The sequence below is a fragment of the Manis javanica genome, chromosome 3 (assembly GCF_040802235.1).
Source record: "Manis javanica isolate MJ-LG chromosome 3, MJ_LKY, whole genome shotgun sequence".
Classification (NCBI taxonomy): Eukaryota; Metazoa; Chordata; class Mammalia; order Pholidota; family Manidae; genus Manis; species Manis javanica.
The window spans coordinates 92,657,369-92,678,169 of NC_133158.1; the positions used below are offsets into that span (position 1 = coordinate 92,657,369).

The 20,801-nt window shown below is 33.2% G+C and overlaps 1 protein-coding gene across 3 annotated transcripts in view; it reads left to right on the forward strand.

Moving 5' to 3' along the window:
• Window positions 1-20,801, forward strand: part of GBE1 (1,4-alpha-glucan branching enzyme 1) — a 269,204-nt gene that overhangs the window by 137,706 nt on the left and 110,697 nt on the right. For all 3 annotated transcript variants that reach the window (XM_037001651.2, XM_037001652.2, XM_073231803.1), the window contains exons 4-7: window positions 2,408-2,533; window positions 3,348-3,483; window positions 5,683-5,773; window positions 9,108-9,317. In XM_037001651.2, the coding sequence (XP_036857546.1) occupies window positions 2,408-2,533; window positions 3,348-3,483; window positions 5,683-5,773; window positions 9,108-9,317 (563 nt within the window). The remainder of the gene's footprint in view (window positions 1-2,407; window positions 2,534-3,347; window positions 3,484-5,682; window positions 5,774-9,107; window positions 9,318-20,801) is intronic.

Consider the following 20,801-nt stretch of genomic DNA (forward strand, 5'->3'; position numbering starts at 1 on the left):
TACATATCATTCAGGCACCCAGGCTATAATTCTGTTACTAAGGAAGAAGGAGGGAATTGGAAAATTAAAAGACCCCATCCCAAGAAGCAACACAAATAGAAATGACTGTTAGGGAAGGAATAAACAGAACTTTTGGAAATAAAAGTATTGAAGTCATTCAGTGAATGATTAAATAATCCTTTGTCAGGTATAGGATTTGATTTTACCCTATCTTCAAATTATAACTTTACCTGTTACTGTTCCATGGATTCTGGCAGAAAGCATGGGATTCCTGAGTCAGAGACAAATGATTTTATTACTCACAGCACATATGAATAAGCAGTATGAAGATAAGCAATATGAACATTAGTTCCCCTTGTCTTCCAAGTCACATAGGGGTGACGTAGGAGTGATGGTCTAGAAGAAGGTTACTCATACAGCGGTTTGCATCATAGTTCAAGAATATTATCCTGGGGAATCCATTCTTTTATAGCAAGCAGTAAGCAAATCTGTTTTGTATTTCCAAGATAACTGACATTATCTCATTTCTCAGAATGGCTTGCTACAACACAACTCATATAGAATGCTCCTGTTAATAAATTAGAGTCAGGGCCTTGTTTTCTCAACATATTCACCAAAATAATGTAGGAGTGTGAGAGACCCATTATAGGACTATTCCTTCCAGTACCCATCACTCAGTAGCTTCTGAAAACATTCATATGTACATCAAGGTAAACAAATTAATATTCCTAAGAGTGTGGAAATTATATTCAACATGAGGAGATCCTTCATATTCTTAAATTTTCAAATATTCTCTGCCAACAGGTACCTTCAAAAATAATTGCTAGTTTATGATCATCCTGTGGAAGGGTTATAGAGCCATTTACAAAAAAGAGAAAAGACAGATGAGTTAGGCAAATGGTTATTTATTAAAAACTGATTTGTAGTATCTTGTTTTCTCATAGCCTGTTCTCAGTTGATGAGTGAGCAATAAGGTCTTTTCTTGAACATATCACTGTTATACTTTATACTAGAAATCCATGTGGTTTAAGTGAATACATCTTTTTGGGATAAAGTACTTCTGAAAAGGGTTGATCACATTCCTTCATGTTTTTGTGATAATTATTAAATAATAGCACTTGGCTGTCATTGGCTTCAATAAGTAGGCATAGTGAAGGAGAAAGAACTGTTTTCACACAATATAGACATTCCTTTTCATCACTCACCTGACTCATTCATCATAAATCAAAATTTATTCTTTCTTGGTATATGAAGGAAGTGCTGTGGTTACCTGTTAAAAGCTTGAAAGTGAGTGTCAGAACTGTGTTCAGCTTTTGGCTCTGCCTCTTGATGACTTCAGAACTTTTGGCCGATTCACTTAATCTCATTTAATATTTGGAGTATAAAAATTCTCTGGAATCAAGCAAGATATGGCTATGAAAGTCATATACTTTATAATTATAAAACATTATACAAATATTTAATTACCAAGAATTGTGCATACTTGAGCTTTTCTTTGTCAAAGGAGACTGAAGAATATATATTTTCTCAATGCAGAGGGCATAACATAGCTTCTATTCTGAACAATTTTGATTATTACCTGCTTTTAGAAGACAATGTAAAAAAAGAAAAGCTTTTTAAAAAGCTATCATTTCAATCCTTGGCAACTCTGCTTATGTGGTTCATACTGATAAATTTGAAATCCATTTTCAGTAGTAAGTCTAAAATGGTGGATTTGCATTTCTTTTATTTTTTATTGCAATGACAACAGTGATATTATTGGCAAGTAACAACAGGGATATTATTGGCAAACAAGAATGGATGGTTAAAGAAGAAAATGTTTGGTTTTATATGGTAAAGCATATTTGGAATAAGATATAGAAGTTGAGAAGAGGTGGAAAATATTTTCAGGGTAGTGTCTGTGTGTGGGGAGGGGAGAGAGAATACAATAATTAATCAAATTTCTTGTATTTTCTTTTCCTCTTGAATTCTTGAAAATGTTATAATTGCTGTTAAAAGCAAATGAAAGAGACAGTGATATAACTCATCACTTTTTCTAATAGAGTAGGATTTTTTTCCCCATTGATCGATTTATTGACAATAGTTTCCAAATAATATTACTGTCTTTTTACTATCCACTGTATGTTTAATTAACCACTGTATTGGTTGGTTGGCAATGAGGGAAATTGCCAGATAATCATAAAATATTCAAGCTGGAAGTGACTTTAAGGATCATATATTGCTCATAAGGAAAGCAAGGTTTATAAAAGTTAAAAATCTTTAAGGTCACACACCTGAATGGTAGATTGGATTCTTAAGATCATTCTTTTCTTTCCTTATGTGTAACAGTGATCATAAAATATTTTGCATTATTTTAAGAGTTTTTTGAGAGTATTTTAAAGCAATAGCATCTCATTCTCTTTTATAGGTTGTTATTAGGAGCAAAAGTGGAGAGATCTTGTATCGTATTTCGCCATGGGCAAAGTATGTGACTCGTGAAGGTGATAATGTGAATTATGATTGGATACACTGGGATCCAGAGCACCCATATAAAGTGAGAACAAGGAATTTTTAAATGCTTGTTCCAATATTTCTAGGAAAATTAATTTTGCTTTTATAACTTTTATTTATAGCAATGTTTAACTTCTCTCTATACTGCTTGTTTAATATTTTACATTATAATGTACCTGATATGTTATACATATATCAGAATCCATCATCTGTAGCCAATAAAATATAGAAGTAACTTTTTGTTTTATTATGCATTTCTGAGGTTAGGAGGGAAAAAGAAAACTAAATCTCTATGTACTGACCTATAAGGGACACTGATTCTGTTTTTAAAGCACAATTTCTGATTTAGTAAAGACTCTTCAGTGATGTGATATTTCTCATTGTCATGGGTTTGGAGTAGGATCAGTGTTCTTAGGAACAAAGAATAGGGAAAACATCTCATGAATGTATTATTTAGGGTAATTTTTAAGGCTGTGTTATTGATGAGTTACATCTTTGAACTCACTTTTTATCAAGTTATTACAGTTTGTTGATAAATGATTCACATTTAATAAAAATATATAGATTTTGCATCTTTTATGTTTTTTCTGAGGCTTAGGCTCAAAATACATCTTTACTCAATGATAAGGCATAAGCCATTACATAATTACTCTTTTAAGAAATAGTCATTAACATGATCCTAAGAAGTATTTTTTTCCAAAAGAAAACTTAATGGATGTAGCCAGTGCCTTTTATATGTGAAAATAGTTCAAAAGTATTTAGCTGAGTTGATTTATCATTTCATTTAACCTGCTTAACCAGTTAGTGGTATACCTGCATTTCTAGCCTAATTGTATTTGTAATTTTTTATTCTGTAGTTGAAGCAAACCAGACCAAAGAAGCCAAGAAGTCTAAGAATTTATGAATCTCACGTGGGAATTTCTTCCTATGAAGGAAAAGTAGCTTCTTATAAACATTTTACATGCAATGTACTACCAAGAATCAAAGACCTTGGTAAGTAATAACTGTGATTTTTATTCAGATAAAATTTTAATGTGTCTGTTCTCTTATTAGAAAGCTAATTACAAGAGTCTCTTTTTTTGTGTTAAGAGATTAAATATGTAATAGAAATGCATTTTATTTTAGGCTTCTCAATTTGCCCTGTAATAGTGATGGCATAGAAAAGAAAAATGAAATAAGACCATAAGAAATCAAGATATTATTCCCATTTCAATTTTAAGTAATGTGAACTGATGGTTTCCCAAATTGTAGATAAATATGTAAGCTTAATTACTTCTCTACAGGAGAGAACTTTCATCAATTTAAGTGTTCATTGATTATAGACTGTTCCTTTTAGTCTGGTCAGGAAAAAAGTCTTACATTTCAAAGGTAACTACAACTCATTTGTATCAGTCATTGCATATATAGCTCCTGTCTAGATTACTTATTTGACTAATATTTATGGTACATCTTCTTTGTGAGACGTTATTGTTCTAGGTCTTCATATACTGGACTGCAGTGACACAAACCCAAACCCTGTCTTCATGGAAACAACCAGGAAACCGATAGTATAATGCCAAACTGTTGATTCAGTATGCTTTAAATGTATTATTTTTCTTGTTATAGGTAACTTTTTAATATTTTTTTATAATTTCACAGCACATTAGCACCTGCTCCACTGGTTGGGCAGAAAAATAAAGTACATTTAATTATTCTGCTTCCTATAGGCAGTCTAAATTTTGTCTAAAAGAAAATTTTGCAGCTCATGGTTAAAGTTTTCAGTTTAAAGTTTTCAGTTTATATATGGGTCTTAATTATCTGTGATGGTGAGGTTAGGTTCCAGAAACCAAAATTAATTAAATATATTGAAAATTTAAAATTAATTATATTTAATAAATGTTATATTAAAATTGATATATTTGAAATGTTCTGTCATTTCATACTGTAATAACTTGTTGATGACCTGGGTCTTGTAGAAGGTTAGGCAGAATAAAGATTCTCTGATTCATCTTTGTGTTTGGATTAGCCTAGTACCTGAACATGAATGAATCCAAGAATGATGCCATAAGATTAATGATAAAAACCAAAAATTGATACTTGATCATAAGAATAATATTCATTACATGATAGAGAAATAATCTACAAACTCTATGTTTTGTTATAAAATATATAACTAGTTTAGTTGTACATATTTCTGTTTCTATCAGGCCTGATGTAGTTAACAATAAAAAGACAATAGTAATACCTTTTCAGCAGATCAGGAACCTTGAAGTTAGTTATCCTGAAAACTTATAAATACCTAATTTTTAACATGAACCTGTAATTGTTCCAGTATTAATTATGTACTGAAATATGTGCATGAAAGGATATATTGATGTGAATTAATTTTCCATGTCTGTTACAGAAATGTAATTTTCAGAACGATCAAATCATCTTTGAAAATTTTACCAAATTATACTTCGAAGAAGAAAAGCCTGATTTTTTTAGTTTTTTTTTCTTTTAAAAACCAGTTTCTTCCTCTCTATTTGCTTATATTAAAAACACATTAGTAAACTCTTTTAAGTTTATTAATTTTTAAGATAAAATACCTACCCTTTTGTATCACTTCATTTAGTGTTAGAGCAAACCATTTTCCTGTAAAGAAAGGGAGGTTGTATGTGTGTGCACATGCATGCACACATGTAACTTTCACAGGTGCAAGAAATAGTGGAAAATAGAAGAATTAATATTGTTTCTGTAAAACCTACTTTGTGAAACATGCTGGTAAAGCTTTTGCTATATGGTAGAAATAACTGAAATATAAAGAAAAATAAAATAGAAGTATAAGGTATACAATCCATTAGTTTTATTTAGCTTTCATAATCTTCAATATGAATATTAGAAGTTCAGCTGAAGTTTAGCATATGCAGATTGCCATCTTTAATATTCTAAAGTCAAATTAAGAGTATATTTGCATATCATTTATTACTTGTTAAAATGAGACATTTCAAATAGCTGGTTAGAGTGTAGCTCTCAAGAACTGTCCGGTTTTGTGTTAGAAGGTCAGACAAAGCTAAAGATGTTAAAGTAAAAGAACTTTTCAAAATGATTAAATCATTTCTGTATGTAAAATTTAGTGTCTTCAGAAGACGTATGCTGAGTTCGTATACTTTTTCATTATTATTATTATTACTTTTAATGTGGCTTAATCTCTGTTTGGCTTTGCTTATGTAGGATACAACTGCATTCAGTTGATGGCCATCATGGAACATGCTTACTATGCCAGTTTTGGTTACCAAATCACAAGCTTCTTTGCAGCTTCAAGGTAAAACGAAAGTCTCCTTATAGCCAGTTTTATTTGGGCAAGAAATAAAAAAAATAAAATAAACGTTTACATTTTAGATGCTGTTGTTTTGTAACCTATTTTAGGATTAACAGAGTTAACAGCAGCTGAACATTTTCTCTTATTAAGATCATAGACTTTCTTTCCATCAGGCCTTATGGGCCCTGATTTAACATAGCTTTTCATGAAAAGATTTCTAGTAAGGAATATCCTGTTAACCTGCTGAAATTGCCACACATTTAGAGCACCAAGTTTTAGTCAGAAAATCATGTGTTATGGAAGTTATTATTGCTAGAGTTCACATGCTTTTCTGGAAAGAGATTGACTCATATAAGAAGGTGACAGAAAGTTGTTGGTCTGACATACACTACCCACATAAGGACCATTCTTTCCAGGCTAAAATTCAAGGAATGTGGCTCCATGGGTAGAACTACCTCAAGGGGTCCTGTGTGACGGAAAATGCACTGACCTGAGTGGCCACAGGTTGAGTAAGTCCAGCACAGTCTCCATCTCATGATGACATATTGACATTAATATAGGAATAATACATACTATGATTTCTGCCTATAATAAAAGTTAAGAAGAAAATGACAGGGTGCTATAGTAGCATAGCATCAGAAGTCTGATAGGTTTAGATTAGCTTTGAACTGATGTTGGAACTGAAATCTAAAACTTGATTACAAGTTAACTAGGGGGTGGGATGAAGTGGGAGTAGGTAGATAGCATTCCAGACATAGAAAAAGATAATGATTCATTTACCTGTTTCTCTTTATAGTAATTCTCCTTGAATAAATTATCTGTACTTACAGTCTCTAAGTCTTCCACTGCTCTTCTTTCTTGAATGCATTCCAAGTAGGCTGTCTACCTATTCACTGAAACTGTTGTTGTCAGGGGTTCAGGTGACCTCCACATTGTTAAACCCAGTGGTCAGTTCTTGGCTTACTTGAAGTGATAGCAACATTTGGCACACTGGTTTACCCCCTACTTTCTTAGAACATTTTTCTTTCCTTGGCTTTCAGAATGTTATACCTTCCTGTTGTTGTTTTCCCTCTCTCTCTTTGCTTTTTCTTTATTCCCTTTCCTTTTTCTGACTACTAAATATTGGACCTCCCAGTGCTTACTCCTTGGTTTTACTCTTTTCTGTATCTATATGAAGTATTTTGAGAGTCTCATCAAGTCTCATCCATTCTTCTGGCTTAAATACACTTATATGCCAACTCCCAAGTTTAACTCTCTAGTCCTGACCTCTGTTGTGAACTTCAGTGTCTGATATTGGATATTTAATGTATCTCATTCTTAATGTGTCCCAAGTTAAACTGCTGATCTTGTCTTCAACCTCCGTCTTCTGCCATTTTCCCTAGTTCAATTAATGAGACCCCTGTCTTCCAGTTATTCAAGCCAAAAATCTTTGCCTTGTACTTGACTCTTCCCTTTTTGTACCTCCCTATGTCTAGCTATCATAAGACCTAGCCACCTGTAACTTCAAACTATATCCCAAATCCGGCTGCTTCAGCTACTACCACCCTGGCCCAAGTTGCCATTATCTCTTACCTGAATTATTTCAATAACTCTTTCACTTACCACTCTGTGTTCTCTTTGCCCCCCTACCCATTCCCTAACCTTCTCTCCCTCCATATACATAGACTACTTTTTGCACAGTAGCCAGAGTAACCATTTCAAAATCAAAATCAGATCATGTCACTCTGTTGCTCAGAATCCTCTAATAATTCTCAGTCTCTTGCAGAATAAAAACCAAGGCTTTATTTTTGGTCCTTAAGACCCCATGTGATCTGGGTCTTGGCTGACTATGGGCTCATCTCTGTCTTGATCATTCCACTCCAGCCACACGTTATAACCTATTTACTATTCTTCAGATGGCCCTATCTCACCTCTGTCCCTAACGTCCTTTCTCTCTGAACACTCTTCCCCTTAGATATTCACATACCTTGCTCCCTCATTCTTTCAGATATTCTCTCAAATATTACCTTCCTTAAGAAACTTTCACCAGTGATCTACTTAAAATAGCAAACCCACTCTTCCCATGAGTGGCTTTGCTTCACTTTTCTTTAGAGAAGTTATTGCCAACATTCTACATATTTTCCTTATTTAGTTGTATCCCAACTAGAATGTAAATTCCGTAAGTGCAATAATATGTATTTTGTTCACTGCTGAGTCCCAGAGAACAGAAAACATCATGACATATGGTAAATAGTATTTTAAACAAACCAATGAATGAATGAATGAATGAAACTTCAGAACTGTTCATTTACTGAATATGCTGTTCAATGAGTAGAAAAAGGGCTAGATGTCTGGGATACCTAAAGGAAGGGTTGGAGTGTCATAAGTTAAAATTATTGGAAGGGGTCAGATTAGGCAATGTAGTAGGTCATGATAAGGACCTTCCTAATGACAACGGGAGCACAAGTATGATTTAAGGTAGAGATGATGTGTTCATACTTGCATTTTTTAAACATAGCTGTTGCTGCCCAATAGAGTTGGCTTTCAGGATACCTGCTATATATGCTCAGCACTGTACTGCATCACAGGAAACCAGATGGTCATAGCCCCTGCCCTCAAGGAACATATGGTCTAGTGAAGAAGAGAAACAGTAAACACTCACAAGGGTGATTATTTAAAAGGCAAAGTTGATGCTATGGAGGACTAATATTGGGATTTTTATGTTGGATAGAAAGGCCTGCTTGGGAGTGGTTTTTGTTTTCTATTTCATGAAGACTACAAAACTGCTTTTAACACACACACATGTGCATGTGAGATGCCCATCTTTTCTGCTTGGGTCATGATAGACATGGCACATCCTCTTGGCCCTCTGGTACCTGAGGTTATTCCAGTTTAGGAGTAAATGCACAAGGGATGGCCTCAATCCAGGCACTAGGACAAACAAATATACTAAGAGCCCTCCAGCCCCAAAGCTCTCCAGTACACTCAAAGGGATGTTCAGGTGTGTGGACAGGAATGACCTGCTCCCCAGACTAGGTGGGCTTGGAGATGGAAATCAGAAGCTTTGAGTATAGAGTAACAGAGTTTTACTGTTTACCTACTCAAAATGTGAATTTCATTGGAATATAAACCTATATTTAATAGCTAGGTTTAGATTACCTTTTTATTGAATGTTTTAAATTTGCTTAATAACAAATATTAAGCAACTTTGACTTGTATGTAAGTGTTATTTTATACTGCATTTGCACATTTAAAGTATCTAGTACCATGCTGGTAAAACAATTAATACACAGTAAATGATTGACTATTTGCTTTAAATATGATGTGATCTTGATTTTGCTGTGTTCTTTACCTTTAGCCGTTATGGGACTCCTGAAGAGCTAAAAGAGCTGGTTGACACAGCTCATTCAATGGGTATTACAGTCCTTTTAGATGTGGTACATAGTCATGCTTCAAAAAATTCAGAAGATGGATTGAATATGTTTGATGGGACAGATTCCTGTTACTTTCATTCTGGACCTAGAGGAAATCATGATCTTTGGGATAGTCGATTGTTTGCCTACTCCAGGTAGGTACATGTAATAGGAAAATGTCTTCTGTGTTTAAAAAAACTTTCAAAGAATTTTTTAAAATTCATAGTATGTGTAGTCTCTCAATGGTATTTAATTTCTTAATTTGATTGTTTGAAATTTTCTAAGGAATGTTCAACATAGAATTTACCTTGTTTTTTCTAGAATTTACCTTGTTTTTGTGATGTTGCAATAAATCTGTTTAAAAAATCTTGTTATTTAAAATTTATTGGTCATATTCCTATTTTAAAATGTTAGTATGAATAATGTATTATTATTATTTAAAATATTACTTTATCAGGTTGAATTAACCATAGCAAATTTCCTTTTAACAGAAAAATACACATTTTTTAAATAGGCCTTTTAAAAAAGTGATTTATGTTCTGCTATCTTAATAATGTTAACATGTGTTTTATTGAAACTAAATTATAACTTTAATAACAACTAGCATTTATTATGTGTAATATGTCAGTTATGGTGTCAGTTATGGTGTTTTGACATATATTAGGAACACATTTTTTTTTTATTCTGCACAGTAACTATTTGTTCATGGTAAAGTACTGTTGTTATGACCATCTTACAGATAAACTAAGGCTTAGTTTTGCAACAGTTTTAAGATTAAATACATCTCTGACTTATTTTACAACCTAAATACAAGTGTGTTTTAAGTGATTAAACCTAAATAGCATAAGATTGCAAAAATTATTTGAAAATCAAAAGTACTATCAGCTTCTATCCATTCATAAGTGAAAATATAATGAAAATACATTGTAAGTCATATTAAAAGTAGCCAAGTGTCAGGTAATGTATAACTAATTTTTTAAATATTTTTGAAAGTATTTCATGAATTTTCTTTTGGGTCTGGCATCATACATCAACATACACATACCTGAAAAATGAGCAGTATAGAAAAATGCTCCAACAAGTATTTTGATAAAATGAAGAATTCTAATTTTTCATCATGAAGTGATGATTATATAGAAGAAAATTGTTTTGCTGTACTCTTCTCTTAATATCATACATAATTTTATATTTCATAGCCATATAGGAATCACTAATGCCAGATGAAGCAGCATAATATATGAGAAAAGACACAAGAGGTAGAAGTGGGTGGCAGGGTTCCAGGCCTAGTTTTACACTAGTAGAAATGGATGAATCATTCTGGTTCTGAGATTTTTCATTATAAAAGGAGCAGTTTTGGGGCTAGTACAATTCCTTTGTAAAGGCTTTTTGTATTTGCATCACCTTTTTTGACGTTACTTTTTATACCTTAGTAAAATGAACTAAAGCTGTGCAAATTCTATGATACAACTCCATAAGTTACATTATTGAGTGAATAATTTAAAAGTAGCTTATTGACAAGAAATACAATTAATTGAACTCTGCCTCATACTTGGATAAATTAGAGTTGACTATCCTGTAGAACTGTGCCTTATGAAAGAAACACATTACATAATTAAATTCTTATGTTATGAAATAATTCTTCTATAAAACTTCATTAAAAGGAGATATATTAAATGAGTAGACCCATAGTTATAAAATGATTCTGTATTTTTTAAAACATTTATTATAGTATGTTTTTCTGTAACTTGAACTCTCAAGGTCCATTTAAAGTTATTCAATTTCCTGAAGAAAAGGGATTATACATGATTATTTAAAGATACATTTATATGTAACATTTTTATTTTATCACTTGTTTTCTTTTGTTATCATATTACCTATTAATGTTTCTCAGGTGATTTTAGTAATAATAGTTTGGTTTCAGCTTATTATTTTTACTTTTATTATGACTTTTCTGACTGCATTAATCTTATAGGCCTAGTTCTCTATAAATATAGTTTCATTTCAAATGTATTTCTATTATTCTGTATGTTGTTCTATTTGACAATATGTGAATTTTCCAATTTTTATAGAATTTATATTTTCTATATATAGTATTGATTATTACATCATTAAACAATATAGATAAAACCCTACAACGCCAAATTAAAAAATGTAAATCATTAAATTTAAACATATAAGTATTTAATGCTTAGATTTTTCATTACATGAAATCCTAAGGATTCCAGGACTCTTTGAATTATTTTCTCAATACTATGTTCAATTTATTAAAAACTTCTTTGACTAAATCTGATAAATTATAAGGCTTTTGCTTTCACATTTTCTTCCTTCTGATTAGTTATAGCATATGTAATATAACTTGTTTGATGTAATATTAGAGATATTTTTATAATAAGCATTCATGATTAAAGTCTTACTCTGCTCTTTTGGTTATTTATTGCTGCTTAACAAACCAGCCAAAAATTTAGTGACTTCAGACAACAATAAGTGTTTATTTTGCTCCCAGATCTGCAATTTGGACAGCTCATCAGGGACAGCTCTTCTCTTCTATGTATTGTGTCAGCAGGAGTAGCTCAATTAGGGGTTGAAGCATCTACTTTCAAGGTAGTTCACTCACATGACTGACAACTGGTACTGGCTGTCAGCTAGGAGCTCAGCCGTGGTCTCAGGCAGAAGGGCCTCACTTGCTCTCCTTATAGCCACTCTACAGCAGCCTGGGCTCTCTCACCAGAGTGAGAGTACCAAATAACAGGCCATGCAGGTTGCCATTTCTTCTGATCTGGGTTTGGAAAACTGAGACAGCACCATTTCTGCTATAAACTATTGGTCAAAAGTCACAGATTCAAGGGACAAAGGACATGGACCTCTTCATTTAATGGCAGTAGCATTAAAGAATTTGGGGACCATGTTTTAAAATTCCCATATCTAACAAATTTCATATCTAACATAATGAGTAAAGCACTTCCCAAGTTCAAAAGAGATGTATTGAATACCTTTCTATGTATGTTACTATTTTTCTCAGTTGTATTCCTGTGATAGAGAGTTTTGTCTAAAATAGGCAATTAAGAAATACTTCTAATTATAAAAGTAATATTGCCGTTGTTAACAATTAGAAAACATAGAAAGGTACACAAAATCTAAAATCAAATAATCATCCTTTATAAATACCATTCTTTACACTTGAGTTCATTTAATAAAAAAGCATGAGTATTCCCTACATGCATATGAACAATATCATAAGCCTTCACTATCACTCTCCCCATAGAAAGCTACTCAGCCTGTATTTTTTTGTTTCCTCCTCATCCAGATGAAATCAGAAACTACAATTTATATTTCCTATTTTAAAATATAGTTCTTTTGTACCCTTTACCTTTCATATGTTTATTCATATTATACACTGAAAAGTATTTATAAAAATGGTACATGGTTTGCCTAAGGCTTAAGTTTCTTTTCTAAAAACTTGTAATAATTTTGAAATTGCTGTATTTACTGATTGAAAAAAATTGATCTTAGATGGAATCAGCTTCTGTAGAGATATGTTGCTGATGCTCATTTCATCCTATCTATATGTCACAACCTGTCACCATTTATAATCTCTGATTCAAGTACCATCATCAAAGTTATCAGAATTAAATCGCTCACTCTGAGTAATACCAGAGATCCTGACTGTGCTATTTCATTACCTGCTATGAATAAATTTCCAATCAGGAGCTGCCCATGTTTTAATTTTCTGTCTACTCAGCTGAACTGCCTTCTAGCTCTGCTAAATTACTGATGACAGTTCATAACATATTGGGTTGTCCTTACTTTCCTTGGTAAAGAGAACTTTCTGACACATCTGTCACCCATAAGTTTTAGAGGTGTCTAGAGTAAGAAATAATGGATATAACTTAGAGGTCTCAGTTTTAAAGTCTTTTGCATATGCATCTGGAACTTTGTAAATGCACTTGATAAAATAAGACAACTGCAGATTTGCTGATCTTTATTTAGTAAGTTAATTATTATACCTTACTAAAGTTTTGAATAAGTACCTTTCTTTGTTGAGTATTTCTCTCAAAGGTAAGATACTGAATCTGAAAGGAGATAGCATAGGAGAGCTTAATGCTCATTTATTCCCTGAACCTTAACATTTAGGTGTCAGGTGCAAAAGTAGTGCAACCATTTTCCACCAACACGGATTCATTATGTGACAACTATTAGGCAAGAAGATACTCTACTTTTATACCGAGTTAGTAGAGTTCCTTGCAGAAAAAAAAGTGAATCTAGTTTGCCTTTTTTTAGAGTATCATTGATACACAATCTTATGGAAGTTTCACATGAGCAACAGTATGGTTACTACATTCTCCACTATCATCAAGTCCTCACCATATACCCCATTATAGTCAGTGTCCATGAGCATAGTAAAATGTTATAGAGTCACTACTTGTCTTCTCTGTGTTATACTTCCTTCTCCACCCCCGACCCCCTATATTATGTGTGCTACTCATTATACTCTGTAATACCCTTATCCCTCCCTTCCCACACACCCTCTCCAGTCCCTTTCCATTTGGTAACTTAGTCCATTCTTGGGTTCTGTGAGTCTGCTGCTATTTTGTTCTTTCAGTTTTTGCTTTGTTATTATACTTCACAGATGAGTGAAATCATTTGGTACTTGTCTTTCTCTGCCTGACTTATTTTACTGAGCATAGTACCCTCTAGCTCCATCCACGTTGTTGCAAATGGTAGGATTTGTTTTCTGCTTATGGCTGAATAATATTCCATTGTGCATATGTACCACTCTTCTTTATCCATTCATATACTGGTGGTCACTTAAGTTGCTTCCATTTATTGGCTATTGTAAATAGTGCTGCAATAAACTTAGGGTGCTATGTCTTGTTGAATCTGTGATCCAGTTTTCTTAGGGTAAATTCCTAGGAGTGGAATTCCTCAGTCAAATGTTATTTCTATTTTTAGTTTTTTGAGGAATCTCCATACTGAGGAGGGCTAACCATTCTCGCCAACATTTGTTGTTGTTTGTGTTTTAGATGTTGCATATCCTAACTGGTGTGAGGTGATATCTCATTGTGGTTTTAATTTGCATTTCCCTGATTTTTAGCCATGTGGAGTATCTTTTCATGTGCCTTTTGGCCATCTGAATTTCTTCTTTGGAGAGGTGTCTGTTCAGATCCTCTGCCCATTTTTTTAATTGGGTTATTTGCTTTTTGGTTGTTGAGGCATGTGAGCTCTTTAATATTTTGGCTGCCAACCCCTTATCAGATATGTCATTTATGAATATATTCTCCCATACTGTAGGATGCCTTTTTATTCTATTGATGGTGTTCTTTGCTGCAGAAGCTTTTTAATTTGATATAGTCCCACTTGTTCACTTTTGGTTTTGTTTCTCTTGCCCAAGGAGATATGTTCATGAAAAAGTTGTTTATGTTTATATATTCAGTAGTTTGCTTTTATAGGGTCATAACCACATAGAATAAAAACCCCTTAGTACAGACATTATAATATGTGGGATTTTTTAATCATGCTGGGCCTTTCCACAAGTTAGAATGTTGAAAGAATTTTGTGTGGGCCTTCTCTGCTTAGAGTGGATTTAGATCTTAAGTGGTCTATGATATCTTATGTGGTTTTTCTTTCTTAGTTTGTTAATATGGTGAATTACATTTATTGACTTTGAATGTTAAGCCAATCTTAAATTCCTGGGATAAACTCTCATGAACATAGGTGCCAAATATTTTAAACAAAATTTTATAATATTTGTGTTTTGTATGTATTTTATCATGACCAAATCAGTTCTTAATGAGGAATTTTAAGGATTATTGTGCATTGATATATTAGCTAATGAGCATATTACACTCTCATGATTAGATTAGCAAGCTCTTTGAAACTAAGCATCCAGGACATGAATGGAAACAGCTAAAAGTATCATTTTTAAAAGAACTTGAAAGTCATATACTACCTTGTGGTTTCTTAAAAGCAAAACAAAAGTCACATGCCATTGGGTGAAATAATTTCTCTTTATGCTGTAGCAAAAATGCCCACAGTAAGAAAATGGCATAGAATGGGTAAATGTGTACAAGTACTTTTGAAAATAGTTTGGTATTATATAGAAAATCTTGTAGGTTCATATATCCTCAGATGCATAAAGATATATATAAATATATACATATACCTGAGCATATACTTATCAGAGATTTGGGAAAAGACAGACCTTAAAAATCACTCCCTTCAGATATAGGTGATTCTAATAATTATCTTAAAGTAACTATGCTTTTAAAGAAATTTCCACAATGGAGAAAGCATTTGGGAGAAAATATCAAGAAAAAAATTTCCGTTATTGTGTTTTTATTGCCAAAAATCATTTCAACCATAAAAGTACTTTTATGTACACATAAATCTTGAAGGCAGTTTTTTCCAAAGCTTTCAAATTGTTTTGGTATGTCTTAAGCCCATAGGCTATAAATATCAATATGATTATAAATAAAAGTGAATCATCTTGTAGTTACTTGGCAAGATCACCTGACTAATTCCAGGGAAAATGGAAATATGTAAGCCAAATTTCAGGAAAGATCGTAGATGATGGAGGGAATGGGAAAAAAAAAGTTTATAATTTAATAATCATGCCATTGATCCTCTCCTTGATTTATATCTGTATATTTTGGTGACTTATATTGTAGTCAGGACAAACAATAATCACATATCAGTATGACTTTTAACTTTAACCAGATCTTGATTTTTTTACCTTTATTTTAAAATTAATTCTTTTGTGTGTATGACTTTACAATGCATTTAATTTATGACTAAAGTGGTACATATGTACAATTAATACACAAATGGAGAAATGTGCTGAAAAATTCTCATTGATAGGGCACACAATAAAGTCTACAAGTCACTGCATTAGACCATTGTTTAAGTAAATTAAGGCTAATGTCATAGATTTTTAAAAGATAAACTCTTTCTGATCAATTCATAAATTTATTAATTACTTACTTAAAAAGTATATTGAATATCCACCTGATGTCATGTCTTTAGAGAGGTGGTATTTTCAATATATTTTAATGTAGCACAAATACCTAAAAAACATATATACTTTTAATTTCTTTAGATAGACTTTAGACTTGTAATGTTTTTTGAATTGAGGTAATACAGCATCATTTTAGACAAATACCTGTCCTATTTGTAGACAGGTATTTGTAAAACAATAAAGGTCAAATAATGCTTTTTATTATAAAGCATATGCTTTATAAAAAGTGAATGTTGGATAAATAAAAGACAATTTTGGACAAGACTTAGCAAATTGCTAAATATTCCAAAGAAAGTCAAACAATTAAACAGCAAACAATAACTTGTAGCCTGTTTTTCATTAAGAACATTAAAACCTCAGAGTAAGATTGTTAATAGCTTCTGAATATGCTGGATGTCCTATTAAAAGTCTTTTGTTTTCTCCTTTTATAATATTTTTTTCTTTTCCTTTTAATATTTCTTCCTTGTTTAAACCAGAACCTACTTCAGTTTGATGAATGAAAATGTTCAAATCTACTATTTGAAAGAAAGAGTTAGATTCAAAATTCAGACAGACTAATTCTCTTTTATAAAAAAGATTAAGAAAGTTGCTGAATCAATCTAATCTGTCTGGATTTGAGTTTGAACAGTAGAAATATAACTTCCCTCACAGGGTTTATGAGATTATTCAACCTAGCAGAAAGGTTTCTATTGATGCAGAGCACAGCACAGGGTAAGGATTTACAGTCTTTGTATAAACTTTGCTCCTGCTATTATCTGCCTCATTTAGTTCTCTCAAGTCTAAAATTTAGGTGCACAGGGATATTGTGAAAATATCTGAAGTATTTAGGTCTTATTCACCTGTAACATTCACCTTCTCAAATCCAAACTCACTCTGAAGTAGGACAACTCTACTCAGTAATTTGCCTTGAATTTGAAAATGTGCATTGCTTTAAAAGCAGCTTCCTTAGCTTAAGACAGTGGTGCATGCTTTAGAAAATGGTCTGAAAGTTCTTATTCAATGTTTGTTTACTTAAGTCAGGGAATTACGTGGAGCCTATAATAATAGTATCTGGGTTTTATTTGTGATCTTTTTAAACTAGCAGCTAAAAAGTGAAAAAAAAACAATTTTTCTATTTTCATCTGTGTGAACAAACAACTTGTTTAAGCATGTCTATTATCTAGAGTACCTGGACTAGCAATTTTGAAATTATGAAGAGATGTTTTATTCTTTCCTAGCTGAATGATTTCCTTACTATTATGTTGTAGATAAATAATCCTTGTTATATTAAGCCAAATGGTTAAAAAAATTTAGATATCTCTTATAATTTTGGAAGGACATATATTTATAAGTAATATAAAATTGTTCACTATCAGGGGCTTTCCCCTATTCATTTAGATAAGCAGTCAGGCATATTTTTCTCTAACTTCTCAATTTCTTGTCCATGTGTTGTGATGATGAGATATCCCTATTTGGTCATATTTTGGGTCATCAGTCTGTCTTCTTTTTCTTTTGCCATTAGAGAAGCCACCAGCCACAGGAGTTATTTCATTGTCTCTTTCAAGGTTAAAATATGTCCCCCAAATTAGACCTTTGCCTGTGTAGCCTTTTACAGTTCTGTCCATGGAAAGCATCAGTAAAACTTGGGCAGTTATAGTTAACATTCTCTCTCAGTGCTTTAGAAAACGAAACAGTGTAATGGCCAATTTTTCTAAGATGTAAGCTCAGTTCTTAGCACTGTTTAAGATAGCAAATGAGGCCAATTAGCTGTACAGGTGGATTCACCTGGTCTTTGGTGATAATGATCATGATTACAATGGTAACCTTTATTAAGGGTCATTCAATTTAGAGGCATTTGGTGCTTTACAAATATTACTGAACGTTCTTCTCTGACCATCTGATATAAAATGACCCCTCCAGACTTCTCTCTTTCCTGACCCTTCTCACTCATTTTGTAAATTTCATGGTATATTTATTACTTACATATTAAGTGTATAAGTAAAGTTAATAATTTATTGTTTCTTATAGAATATATTTTATTTAAAGTAATGCAGTTTCTGTCTCTCTCTAATATATACTTTTACCATCAAATTTGCTTGCCATGAAGGTGACATTGCAAAGGATTGATTTGGTGAACCTACCTATTCTTTAGACTGAATTCAGTGAAGAAAGCTGCAAAATATACCACCAGTCAAAATAATAATAATAAATTCTATATGTAGTTACAATAAAGATCTAATATAAAGTAGATAGTTTTGGAATTAGATGACCTTTACCTGTCTGATATGGAACCAAGCAGCTTAACACTTGAATCTCAGTTTCATGTATACAGAGCTTAAATGGTAATATTACTTATGTGCCAGAAGGTAGTTCACACTATATTAAATAAAAATTGAAAATGTATGACAAACTAAAATATAGGATATTACGGAAATTTGGAGTTATACTTTCAGATTTTTTCTAATGAACAAAAGCAGGGCTCAGCTCACCAAACAGGCAGGTACTTGAGGGAAGCCAGCCGGGTGGTGCTCTTGGCATCCTGGAGCATCAGGGCCTGTCTGAAGGGACTGCCACTCACAGCTCCTGCCAGTTTCCATGTGAGGGTGTGACCATGTAGCCACATCTGCTGGTTCTTTAAGAGAAGTCAGAAGTCCACGTTTGTATGAAATCTCCCCACCTGCCACTGTTGGAGGAGGTACCAGAGAGAACGTGACCACCAGGTGACCTGCAAGCTGGACCTGGCAACCCACTGCTCCTCACTGCCTTCCCCTTGGCTTGGAACGGACGCTCTGCCCACCATTCCCACAGTGAGGCTGATCTGAGGACATAGCCTTGAGAGAGTAAGTTGTTGAGACCATCTGGATGGCATACGTGACCAACCCCCGCCAAAGCCTTGATAGAAACTTTGAAGATTCTGGCGGGTGGGTGAGAAAACCTACTCATCTTGTGGCCACCCAAGACAAGCCTCATATGTACTTCCCCTTCCTTATTAAGCCTGCCACCTGCCAGTCTGCTGTGACCTACCTCCCTTTGGTCTTTTCCTGCCCTCCAGGTATGGGAGCTGGTCTCAGATTGCACCTGGAAAGCTCCCAAGGTTGTAGACTAACAGCAGTTTACAATTTTGAAATCACTGTGCAGACCGAAGGAGCCCACATTTGGGGTAGATAGAGTCTCAGGGCCACTAGGACCATCTCTGGACTCCAGAATGTGCCTTGGGTTGTAAGAATATCAGATTCTACCAAACTTCCAAAATTAATTATTATTTTAAGTAGTGAGTCAAATCTGATAAGGACAGTGATACTCTTATAGACTAAACATAGCACTGTACTTCAGAGTTTTTTTGGATTGGCAGTGGGAATTGTATAAAACTAAACTGGAAGTATGACATTATCACTCAGCAGAATCATGTTAACATCTCATTGATTTTAAATAAGAGATGAAACAACAAAATAATTGTTAAGATCAGGCTCAATAAAACAAAATGTACATTTATTAAAAGAAATCTCCATAGCTAAAATTCAGTAACTGTTGTTTCTTTTCATACCTTGCATCTAAATTGCAAGTAATTTCTTTAGAAAATATATATTTTTAAAAAAACTGTAGTTACTGGCCTTTGGAGGCAGTACAGAGAATGGGTAGGGGCCTTGCTAGGTATCAGCCTGGGCTCAAATACGCCTTATACCACTATGAGCACATAACCACAGCTGGATTAGAGAATCTTCCTAAATTTTAATTCCTCTTCTGTGAAATAAGATTCTAATTGTAACTCCCTCCTATGGTTTTGGAAATGCAGTGACATTCTTATCCCAGTGTCTGACCTGCAGTCTTGGTAATTGCCATAGTTACCATCATTGCCACAATCTCTTACCAGCCAGTCTGGTCCTTTGAAACATAATTAGAGGCATAAGACAAGTACGAGCATTTTTTTTTATGACCCAAAATAAGTGCCATAATCACTGTGGATATTTGTTCATTGTGGTCTCACACTAGTTTTAAAAGCACATTAAGCTGTTTTCTTGGCAGAAGCACAAAATTAGGAACATTTTTGGAAATGACTGTTCATGATCAACATCTAACAGTATTGAGAAGTCACAGCCGAGGGCAATGGTAGAGTGCGAAACCCATCAAGGTCAGAAGCCAGACTGAAAGCACAGCGACGTAAGGCCGTGTAGGTGCAGCTGAAAACAGGTCCACGCTCTGTAATTGTCCCTCTGGGCATCATTAAACTGCAGTGGAGTATAAGAATTGATCCTAATGAATGTGAGTCATTAAAAAACTTTGTTATGTTCAAAAGTTTTTTTAAGATGCCAGGAAAAAGTAAAATGTAATTTCATAACATTTCTGTTAAAAAATGTTAAGTTTTTAAATATTTTAGGGATTAAGTTAAGTGCATGTCAACTTTTTAAACTAGGATTGATGTGATGATTTTATTTATGTGGACTACTTTCTTTCCTGCCAATGTGAAATAAACAAAGCATCCCTTGACTTACTACTATTTTAAAATTTTCGCGTGTGAAAGGTATTTTACTAAACAATTACTGAATTAACTACCATCCTGCTTATTTTACATTTTAAAACAGGTGCATCTGATATATTTCTCCAGACAATATTTTTATGGTGCTCTACTCCGGGAGGGAAAAGATTTTTA